General features: G+C 54.9%; 1 protein-coding gene across 1 annotated transcript; it reads right to left on the bottom strand.

Annotated features, from left to right (window-relative positions):
• Window positions 1-5,331: 5,331 nt before the first annotated feature.
• On the bottom strand, window positions 5,332-6,619 carry NDUFS5 (NADH:ubiquinone oxidoreductase subunit S5). Its single transcript, XM_040086225.1, has 2 exons — window positions 6,262-6,619; window positions 5,332-5,559 (listed from the first exon to the last, which is right to left on the bottom strand). The coding sequence occupies exons 1-2, from the start codon at window positions 6,475-6,477 to the stop codon at window positions 5,455-5,457; spliced, it is 321 nt and encodes a 106-aa protein (XP_039942159.1). The 5' UTR covers window positions 6,478-6,619; the 3' UTR covers window positions 5,332-5,454.
• Between the last annotated feature and the right edge of the window lie 5,023 nt (window positions 6,620-11,642).

Below are 11,642 nucleotides of genomic sequence, written 5' to 3'. Positions count from 1 at the left end.
GCCGTTCCCCGGTCCCTCCCCGGCGCGCACGCCCCTGCCCGCAGCCCCGGCCCCGCTCACCCCACGCCGGCGCTCCGGTACCGACTCGGCGCGGGCAGGACGCGGCGCTCCGGTGCCGGCCCGGCGCCGCCGTGCGCTCCCGCCGCCGCGGCGCCTCCCCCGGCCCGTCCCGGCCCTGCCCACCGGGCGGCGGGGAGCGGCGGGGGGGTCCTGGCCACCTCCCGCTCCGCGCAGCCCCGGGACCGGCCCTGCCGCCCACCCCTGCGCCAGCAGAACCGGCACCTCTGCCCCGGGCACCCCCGGGCCGGCCCCGGGCAACCCCCATCGGGGCTCCCACCCTGTGCCCTCCAACCTGCCCGTACTCCTCGGGGCACGCCAACCCCTGCTGCCCCCCCACCCTGCACCCCCATTGCTCTGGGGGTCCCCCCGAACCACCCAGCAGCTCCCCGGACCCTACAGAGCTCCCCCGGCATCCTCCCATCATCCTCCTTCCGTCTTCATCCTCCGGATCCCCCCAGGCCCAGAGTAATTAGAGCACCCATCGATCGGGGATCGGGCCAGCAGCCGCAGCGCATCGCGGGGAACACGAGCAGGGTGCGGGGGACAGGGTCGGGAGGGTCCGTAGGACCGCGCTGGGAGAGCCGGGAGCTGCCCGGGCCCTTACCTGCGGGGCAGCCGGGCATCCCAGCCGCAGCCGAATGCGCCCCAGCGCCAGCCGCGGAGCGGGCAGGGACACCAGGAGCAGCCCGAAGGGGTGGCGGAGCTGCAGGACAGCCCCAGCCGCCTGGCGGGAGTGAAGCAGGATAAACCGCTCCGGCTGACGGCAGATCCAGCCGCCCCGCACCGACGGCGGCGTCCAACGAGCAGTAGCAGCAGCTCCGTGCCACGGCCCCGAGCCAGCGCGGCTGCTCCCGCGGCGCCGCAAGCGGCTCGGCCAAGACCGACGCCCCAGTCCCCCCGGGGTCTCGGCGCACCCGAGTGCCCCGTGGGCATCTCTCCCTCGCCGGTTTTCAGATCTCATCCCAACACCTCTGCTTCCCGGTGCGCGTTTTCCTGAGTGCTTCCAGCGAGGGGGTGGGACGCGGTGGAGGACACACAGGGTGGGGTGTGGTGACACCTGCTCTCGGACGCAGCTTGGGACGTGGCTGGAGAGGAGCACGTGTTGCCCTGTGGCCCTGCCCGCTCGGATGCAGGGGTGGGGAGGAAGCACTTGGCCAAAACCTGCTCGGTTGTGGATACACCGGTGGGGTGACCCCAAAAATGCAGGGGCAAGGCCCTGAAGACACAACCTCCAGCTGGGAATGAGGCTGAGTTCTGGGACCTGGGAACCCTCATGGGCTGCAGCCAGGTCAGAGTGGTGCTGGGGAACTGGGCACAAGGGAAAGGGTGTACTGGAAAAGGGTGTGCATGTGGGCAGGCACCAGTCCAATGACAGGTGATAGCAACAGGGCCATCACCCTGGTGCCACCCTGACGCTGCTTTCCTGTGCAAGTCTCACACTCTTGGAGCGGTCAGGTCTGTACTGGACGCTGACTAATAAATGCACTCAAGTGGGGGCTGTGGCTCCCATCACTACAGGGAACCCCAAAACCCGTGAGAGCTGTGGAGCAGGGAAGGTTCATCCCAGCAAAGCCAGTGGCCCCAGACGCGCTGAAAGGAAGGAAGCGCCTCAAGAGCCAGCCACTGCTGCAGCGCTGTTCCCAAAGCTCCCGGATGGGTTGGGCAGCTCAGCCACGTGTCTGCAGAGGGGCTGGCCCCGGCCCCCAGCACAGGCTGGGGTGATGCTGTGACACCCTTGGTCACCCCTGCTCCCCCGCCTTGGTGACTGGGCACCGCTTGCCCTCAGGACACCAGATAGGGTTCACAGCCCGGCCAGCTGTGAGAAGTCCAGTGCTGGCTTCAGGGTGACGTGTGCCTTTATCACCCCGTGTCACCAGCTGGGCTCCAGCCTCCTCCCTCACGGTGTTCTCAAAACAAACCCAGCTAATTCCAGGCATGCTAAATCCTGGAGGAGTGCGGGCGGCTGGGAGACAACGCCTGTTCCAGCCTGCGTGGATCTCACACTTGGAACGCGCTTTCCAAAATCCCTTGCAGCACTGCAAGGTGCCAGATTATTTGTGCTGCGCATCTGGGTTAGGATCGTGTGTTGTTTTGCTATACGGAGACAGGAAATTATTATTTCAGAAGGCAGGGGGAGGCAAGTCCTCCCTAAATCATTTCGTTTCCCTGTTCCTGTGCTGCTCAGCAGGATTGAGGGGACTCCTGGGACCCCAAGTGCAGAGACCTTGAACATCCACAGGGAGACGTCTCCTGGTGCAAATGAGCCAGAACCTGGCTCTGCCCCAAGAACTATCCCCTCTCCCTCATTAAAACCTCTGCCCAAGCCCTGGGCTGAAACTTGCCTTTTCCTGACTTTTGATTAATTATTCATCTCCTGAGAGTTGTTTATTCCTTCTCTCTGAGGCAGAGAGGAGCTGCAGATGATGCACAGCACATCCAGGGAACTGCAGGAGGTGGGGGCTCAGGGTTGTAGGAAAATGGGAGTGAAGGGGTGGGGGAAGGGATGGTGCTCTGTCCTCACCAGCTCCTATCCCAGTCAAGGCCATGTCCATGGCAGAAGCAGCTCCCCATGGAGATCTCCTAGCCCATCCCAGCCCCCGGTGCCTCCCATTCAGCTGGGATGTGGCATTACCCCGTGCCAAAAAAGCGACAAAAAAGACAAAGACCAAAATAGAATTTTGGAACTACTACAGGCTGGATATAGATCCTGTTCAGGGCTTCGTGGCGAACCATACTGTGGAGCTGAGGATGCTCCAAATCCCTTTGCCCAGGGGAACGCGATCGGGAGCATCAGATCCATTTTCGATCCCTGCTGCTCAGTCAGAGCCTCGTCCTCGGTCTCCTCTCAGCAGAGCCAGGAGGTGTTGTTTTTCTAATCTCTCCATGAATTTGATCATTTAATCAGGTCTTTGATTATTCCCTTTATTGGCTAAAATTCCTGACAGAGCTCTTAACTCAAGCAAATGGATCCCCCTGGCTGCATCTACTCCCCGCATGCCCTTGGCCACCATAACACCGATAGCCATAGCAATTAGATTTTGAACGGATCTAAAGAGCCACTTGGGAGCAAGGAGCGTTTGGATGCATACCAGTATTTCCTCTGACATCTGGACCACTCGATGGGATGAGTCACTCCCCACCCCAGTGCGCTGCCAGGCTTTTTGCTGAGCTTGCTTTTTTTCCCCTCCTCTCCCTGGAAAAGCAACACTTCCTCATCAGAACAGGTTTTTTTTTTTTTCCCCAAACAGCAATTCCTGGGAGCATTGGCCTCTGCTGCTGCTTGGCGCCGGGTTCCACCAGCCCTCACACCCAGATTGGGAGGAAGTTGTGATGCCACTGGCAAAGCCTCCACCAGAAAAGTCATCCCCAAGGTCTTCTCGGCATTCCCGGTGCCTCCACCAATTCACATCTCCTTGGGAAAGGGAACGATAATTGATAATAATTAATCATAACCCATAATGAGTGATTACAAGTGTGGAGGCTCATGAAAATTTGACCTCCTGGCTGGCTCTGCTTCCCAAATTTCCATCCATGGGTAAAACCCAGGGACTGACCCTGGCGAAGTGCAGTGCGGTTTGGTGAGGAATCAGCTCCTGGAAGAGCTCAGCCCTGCTCAGACCTCTGCGGTGTTCCCTGTGGGTCCCCACATCTGCCACCCACTGTCCCATCCCCTCCCTCTGTCCCTCCTCTTCCCCAAATCCCGCCCGGGCCAATTCACTGAGGATAAATAACTGCCATGGCTCCACAGCACTGCTCCATTTCCATCCCCAGCATGATTTTCCCTCTTTATCCATCCTTTATTTGTTCTGGCAGCTCCGTAGTCTCCCCAGTCCCTTTCTACCTGATTCCCTTTTCCTCACGTGGCTCCCACATTTTCCCTGTGTTTCTCTCCTCAGAGCTCCTCCTTGCCCACTTATGCAGCTGGAGGCTGAGATCCATGGAGCACTGATATCCTGATGTTGGTTTTCCTCTGCTCGAACTCATCGCCAGCAGAGTTTTCATATTTAAAGCAGCAACCAAAATCCCTAAGGATTATTAGTCTCCATCAGTTACTGCAAGAACAGCCAGGAATTAGCCAGGATCCACCCAGGTCTTGGGTCAGTTCTTCCTGCTTTGGGCAGGAAACAGGAGAAAAATAGCAAAACCGATGAAAAAAAAATTGAAAATATGACATTATTTCTAGAGTTATCTAAAACATAGGGAACACACACAGCACAGCAGAGTGTGGATCAGCAGTGCCAAACAAAGGGAGACAGAGGGAAGAGCCAGTCGTGGGTCATGGATGTGGCTGTAGCTCAGAGGATTTGAAGCCAGACTGGGAATTTGGAGTTCTCCAGTGACAGTCTCCCCGTGCCAGGGAAGAGTCGTGGCTCCAGCCCTGGCCATGAGTCAGCCAGAGTGCAGGGAGTCCATCTGGACTGGAGCAATGGATCCATCTGGGGCTGGGGGAAGGGAGAAACCTTGGGCAGCACTTGGGAAAGCAGGTCTGAGGGGATCTGAGGGACAGGGGCTGGGTGAGGAGCAGCAGAAATCCCAGGAAAAGCTCAAATCCTGCCGGGATGGCTCCTGAGAGACCATGGCTGTCCTGTGGAATTCAGGGAAGGGCTTCTTCCAGTGTACTTTGTTCAGATCCCTGCCCTGGACACCCTGGGATGGCTCAGAGCCCCCCCAAAACAGCACACAGCTGTGATCCCTCATATCCGTGGGCATGACTATCCCTGGAGTCGGGGATCCATGAGACTCCTCTCCAGGAGGAGGAATCCTGTGCCCATCATGGGATTCATGCCCCAGGAGCAGCACAGATCCCTCTTTAGGCAGGGCAGAGGTCTGGAATATCCCTCCTGGAACGTCTCTGCCCCTTGGAGGTCACGCTGGGCTCAGCCTTTGTCATCCCAGCAGGGGGATCTACCAGGATCAAGAATCTCACAGCAAAGATCCAGCATTAACTCTGCTACCACCAGTATTAAAAACATGGATTAAAGCACAGAGCTGGCCACTTTGCACTTCCAGGGACTCACCTGCTTCAGAGCTGTTCCAAACCTGAGGGAGTTCGGAGGGAATGGAAGGAAAAACTCTCCTTGGGAGGGACATACCCCCTTGGCTTTGCCAGGATCCTGCTGGCATATGGTATTTCAAAGCCCCCACTGAGGAAATCCGCTTTCCACATGCTGAAATGCCACGAGAGATCTCAAATCCATCCACTTCCACTCCAAATCCGTGTGCAAATTAGGTGTTTTTCCCAAAAAAGAAAAGACAAGACAGAGCCAAGGAGCCATTCCAAAGGAATATTTACTGCTTGAGCGATGCCCAACCTGAGGTTGCTCTCCTCAAGCCACAGCAGCGCCCCCGCCCCACGCTCTGTGGATTTTCTTCCAAGAGGAATTCCAGTGGGAATCATGGCCTGGGCTCCTCCTTGCCCATGTGGTAGTCGGGGGGTGTGTACTTCCCTTGTTTGATCATCCTGTCCCGCTGCTCCAAGATGATCCGGAGCCGCTGAGCCTGGCAGAGACACGGGGTGGGGGGGAGGTTCTCAGGGATCCCTCAGGGAGTCCCCAAGGCAGGTCCTGGCAGCACCACAGATGTGGAACCAACACTACCCGTGCCCTGGGGCTCCTCACTGGAGTTTGAGGCTCTTCTCAAAGACTTTGGGGCTTTCAGGACCTTCAATACTGATGATATTTTGGGTTTCCAGCCCAATTCTCTGACTAGCACTTTGTCCTGGATGGGGATGCTGCTGGAGAAGTGCCGGGGGCAGGGAGAAAGGTCTGCTCTGAGCTGTCCCAAAACATGGATTTGGTTTGGTTGGGAGGGAACTAAAATCCCATCCAGTCCCACCCCCACGAGCAGGGCTACCTCCCACTAATCAGTTTGCTCCAACCTGGCCTGGAACACTTCCAGGAACTGGGCAGCCACAGCTTCTCCGAGCTCTTGCAGCCATCACAGCCGTGGGGGAAGGGGCTGCTGCAGGGCCAGACCCCCGTCCCCCCACTGAGAATGACCAGGCAGTGCTCCCACCCTGGGCGGGAGCCCCCAAACCTTCCCCAGAGCACGGCCAGGACCTTCTGCACCCTCTTCCCAGCCTGACCCGGCACCCCGAGTCCCACCAGCCCAGACCTGGTGCCTTTCCTCTGTCAGGACTCTCCAGATCCCCAGGTCCCCTGTGTCCTCCCAAGGCCCCGCGGTGTCCCCCTGCTCACCCACCATCTTGGTGCGGTTCATGCACTCCATGAAATCCTCATACTCAAGCTGACACTCGCGGCGGGCGCGGGTCTGGCCCAGCCCGTGCCCGCACTCCACCCACTCGCGTTCGAAGGCGTGGCAGGCCGCGGCCTGGCCGTACGGCTGCGGCATGCTCTGCCGCACCAGCCAGCTGTCCACATCGATGCCCAGCTGCTTCTGCAGGCCCCAGAACGGCATGCCTGCGCTCCTGTCGCGACACGGCCGCTATCGCGCCGCCCACACCGCCGCCCCTCACGGGCCCTCCGCCGTCCTTCACGGGCCTTCCGCAACGGTCCTACCGTCAAGCGCAACCGACGTCGCACCGTGTCTCTTTGCGGCTGGGCGAAGCCAGAGAGAATAACGCCACAAACAGCCCCATCTGCTGTAGCGCCCCTGGCGGGTTGGAGGGCTCGCTGCACGCCGCCCCCCAGCGCCCCTTGGCGTCCACGGTGCTCACTGGTCTCCCAGCGCTCCCAATGACCCCCCAGTGTCCTCCCTCTGCCCTCCCAGGACCCCAGTGTCCTCCCAGTGCTCTCTCTGAGTCCCCAAACCTGGAGATAAAGCGTGATCTGACCAATGCGCTCCCAGTGCCTCCACCTCAGTGTCACGCAGTGTCCCATTACTCCTAGTGCATCCCATTTCCGTGATTCAAGGTCCCCCGTCCCTCCCCCCCCCCCCGCCCCCAGTGCCCCTCAGTCCTCCCCGTTCCTGGCCTTCAGAGTCTCACAGAGGTTGTAACCAGGGCAGGAGCCTTCGTGAGGGCTGACAAGACCTCAGGAACCAGAAAGTTGCCACAACCCCAGGGTCTTTCCCCCTGTGTCAGCCACAAAACCTAAACCCACCCCCTATTTCCACACCCTGCCAAAATCCCAGGGGTCCCTTTGGATGACTGAACAGAATCCAAGGTTCGGGTGAACTCCCCCACCTTCCCTAACAAGCAAAGCCTCATTAAATGCTGATTGCAGAAGGATTCCCCAGCACCTCCAGCACACGGGCGGGGGCGGGAGGAAGAGGCGGGGGCTTCCTCACCCAACCCCTCAAGCCACGTTGGGCTACCAATTATCAACGTCACTCCTAAACACAGAGCCCAAACCTGCCAAACCCCTTTGGAACGCACGTACACCGCCCAAGCTGGAGGAGCAGGATTTATGGGATGGGATTTACTTCCAAGTCCATGAGAGCAGAGTGGGGTGATGGCAGAGGCAGGATGGCACCTTCCCCCTACCTGGCATTGCCATGGGATCCTTTTCCCCTCTGGTACCACCACAGGACCTCTCCCTTCTGGTACTGCTGTAGGATTTTTATCCCTCCAGTATCACTGTGGAACCTTTTCCCCTGGTGTTGCCATGGGATTTTTTCCCATCCTGATACCATTATGGGACATTTCCCCTGGCAGTACCACCACAGGACCTTTCCCACCCTTCTCCCACAGTGCCAGCACTGCTCAGATGATGCCAGCTGGAGTGAAGACATGGGTGACACAAAATATCTCTGCCATCTCCCAGCTGCAGGACCAGGGGGTGCAGAGGCTCTCACTGTCATCTTCAGTCTGGCGTGGTTTTCCCTGGAAGAGCTGGACAGCTTTCCTGCAAGTGGAGACAATCGAGGGGGAGCCAGAGGAAGATGCAGCCCCTTAGGAATGGGATGGGCCCAGGCAACGGGACACTCCAGGGCTCTCCTGTTCCCCCAGAATGACAGCCATAGCAAACCAGGCTCTCTTTTCTGTCTCTTTTCTGGCTTAAGTTTGATAACATTAAAAAATAAGTTTTTTGCCTCTGAGGCCATGATTTTACCCTGAATTTCCAGGTTCTGGGATTTAGATTTCCCCCTCTCCCTTGGGCCAAGAGCCCAGGTGGAAGTGAAGCCAGCACCTCCCACAGGATTCAGCCTTGCTCTCTCACCCTGCCGATCTCTTACCAGGCCATGCAGGACATGGCGTAGGTGATCTGTGGCTGGGGACCCCCTGTGAGCAGGGATGATATAGGGATGGTTGGGATGGGGCTGACCCCTGCTCTGAGCTGTGACAACTCTTGCGCTTTCTCATCCTGGAAACACGTCCTATTAAATGACATAAAAGTAAATGATTTAATTTTGCCTCCTGCCTAGAAGTCTGTCTGTTGCAAATGACAAAGCAGGAGGCAGCAAAAAGCTTTAGGCTCAGCCCTAAGGACACCAAGAGTTGGACAGCTGTGGCAGGGACACCCCACGAATGTGCTGTGCCACCAGCCAAGACAGCAGCTCCAGGGACAGGAATGTCAGCCAAAGGGAACAGCCCGGGCTCTACGAAGGCACAGCACAGGCCACTTGCTCACAACATCCAACCTCAGGACAGCCTAGATCCTGCTGTGGATGCAGTTTCACCGCTCTCCCACGACACAGGATATGGAACAAGGGGACAATTAAGCAGCAAGGAGTTTTCTAGCTCATCCTAGCAGAGCTTTATCCCTGAGCTCGGCCCGTTAGCTTCAACCATCTCCTGCTGTGGATCCAGCCGGGCCCATAACCCAGGGAGCTGATGAGCTAGCAGGGAACATTTCCACTCCAATAATCCAGGTCCAGCTCCAGGGCTTTTCCAGGAGCATGGTCTCTCTGACTTGAAGTGAGCAGGAGGCAGAGGTTTAATTTCTCAGAGCTGCACATCACCTCCTCCCCACAGAGACCTCCTGACAGTGTTCAGAATTTACCCTTCACTTTCCATCACCAAACAGCACCAGCCCACGCTGGTAAGTCACCAAAGGCATGAAATAGGTCCTTCCTGTTGGAACTCGTGCCCCAGCCTCAGACATGCCTGCTTTACCACAGTGCAGTTGTCCATCCCAGGTGCCCTGGTGTGCTGTCAGGGGGGCTCCCCAAGGAACACCGAGCTCCCGCAGCACCCCGAGATGTAGCTGTGCCTGGGGTCAGGCACAGGGCCTTAGATACGAATGGTGTCCCCATGGGAAAATAAACTCAGCCCCCCAGCTTCCAGATGTCAGCTTGTAGGAGGCGTTTGGCACTCCGAGGGAAGCCAGGGTTCCAGCTGGTGGCAGCTTTGATCTGAGGAAATCCTGCACTGCTCATTAATTTAGCAGTCAGAAGCCCACTCCCAGCCACAGGCCCTGAACAAAGAGTGGCCCTTTTCCATGGGAAACTAAACTCACCTCCCCAGGTTCCTGATGTCCGTTTACAGCAGGCATTTGGCAGTCCAAGGGCATGCAGAGTTTCCCTCTGAAAGAGAATTTGTTTCCAAGCAAAACTGGGAATTGTCTCAAAACCTTCTTGTCTGGGAGGCACTGGGTTTGTTTTCCCCATTCCTGCGTAGTGCAGGATCCTCCCGGAGCTGTGTTAGGCAGTGGCAGGAGAGGAGAGCTGCATTTATTTTTGTATTACTATTTATTTTATTTTTTACTTTTTTACTTTTATAATTTTATTTTCTTGAGTTTTATTTTTTCATAGAAGTTTTTGTTTTGAACTTTTAAAAAGGTTTATATTTAATTTCTTCTCTATTTATAATTTTATTTTATTTATTTATTATTTTTAGTTTTGTTATTATATTTTCTTTGCTTTTAAATTACTTTTAAATTTTTAAATATATTTATTTTCATGTTATTTTTATTTTGTGGGTTTTTATTTTTATTCTTTGTATTTTTATACAGAATTTAGTTTATTTTTCTTTTTTTACTTTTTAATTACTTTTATTTTGTTTTAAATTTTTTTCCCATGTTTTGTTTTTTCTTTTTTTTTTTTTTCCCTTACCCTTTCTTACCCTGAGTATGTGGCAGATTGTCTGCTGGCAACAAAGAAGTTGGTAAATGACAGCCGTGGCCACCCACCGAAGGCCTGGATACAGTCGAGAGAGAGCAAAACCTCTGTACTTTCTGCTCCATTGAGGAACCTGAAGGGAGAAAGCTGCAAATGCCACGGTGCCGTTTTTTCCTTTTTACCCCCTAACAGGTCTCATTCTACCCACGTACAGTGTTAGCAGGAGTCACTTGATGTCGGGGTGTATTTCAGAGGCAGCAATAAAAGAAAGTCTATTTTTTATTCCGTAACTCTCCAAACCTCATTGTTTAGTAAGAAAGAAATCCAAAACAAAGCAAGCCAAAAAAAAAAAAAAAAACCCCACACCAAAAAAAAACCCCCACAAACAAAAAACCAAACAAACCCCCCCCCCAAAACCCCAAAAAACCAACAACAACAAAAAAACCCAAACAAAAAAAACCCCGAAACACCCCAAACCAAACCACAAAAAAAAGCACTCTAACAAAAAAACCCCTCCACACAAACAACCCCCCCTGAAAAAAACCACAGAAAGAGAAAATCTGCCAATATGATTTTAATGATAATGAAATCTTTACCCTTTAGAAAAGCAGGCTCATTTAATTCTAATTGATTGTAGTTCTGATGTGTCAGGTTAATGAATTTGTATAGTTTGAAACATCGTTTACCATCTAAACAAACAGAAAATTGTAAAAATCAATACAAAAATAGGAAAGTATAATTAATAAAAATAGCAGTGTAAAATATGAAAAATAATATCAGCAATATAAATAAATACAAGCTCTATTATGACATGCTGTGTGTATTATGATATCTATAATATACATAGGGACAGATATAAAACAGAAACGATAATGATAAATATAAACATAATAAAGACTAAAATTTAAAATATAGCCTGGCATGGAGGCTTTTTTGGTTTGAACGTGGCGAGTGGCAGGGTTGTGGTAGTTGCGCTTGGGGGTCTTTTGGGGCATTTCTTTTGGAGGATTTTTGGGCGGGTATTTTTGGGCCCGTTCTTTTTTGCCTCCGTTCCGTGCCGCTCCCCGAGTCCGGGCTGTGAGCTCGGGGCATTCTGCGGTTGGTCGTTTTCCCGTTTCCCCATTGGTCCGTTTTGGATCCTTGCTCCGATTGGTCGTTTTGAAATTCACTCACCCCATTGGTCGGAGTGTCAAAGCCCCCCACCTCGTTCGCTGTGAAAAGGGAGTGTGGGCCGAAGGTCCAGAGGTTTGTGTGAGGCAGCAGCAGCACCGCGGGTGAGTGATCGTGGGTTCGTGGGGAGGGCGTGTTTTCGTTTCGTTATTCCAGAGGCGCGGCGGTGCGAGCCAGGGCATGGCGGGGAGTGTCCACTCCGGGGAGTGTTCACTCCCGGGAGTGTGCACTCCGGGGAGTGTGCACTCCGGGGAGTGTGCACTCCCGGGAGTGTCCACTCCGGGGAGTGTGCACTCCCGGGAGTGTGCACTCCCGGGAGTGTGCACTCCGGGGAGTGTGCACTCCGGGGAGTGTGTACTCCCGGGAGTGTCCACTCCGGGGAGTGTGCACTCCCGGGAGTGTCCACTCCGGGGAGTGTGCACTCCGGGGAGTGTCCACTCCGGGGAGTGTGC

Source organism: Hirundo rustica, chromosome 25, assembly GCF_015227805.2.
Source record: "Hirundo rustica isolate bHirRus1 chromosome 25, bHirRus1.pri.v3, whole genome shotgun sequence".
Taxonomy (NCBI): Eukaryota; Metazoa; Chordata; class Aves; order Passeriformes; family Hirundinidae; genus Hirundo; species Hirundo rustica.
Note: the sequence above shows the minus strand (reverse complement) of the source record. Positions and strands in the feature narration are given on the sequence as shown.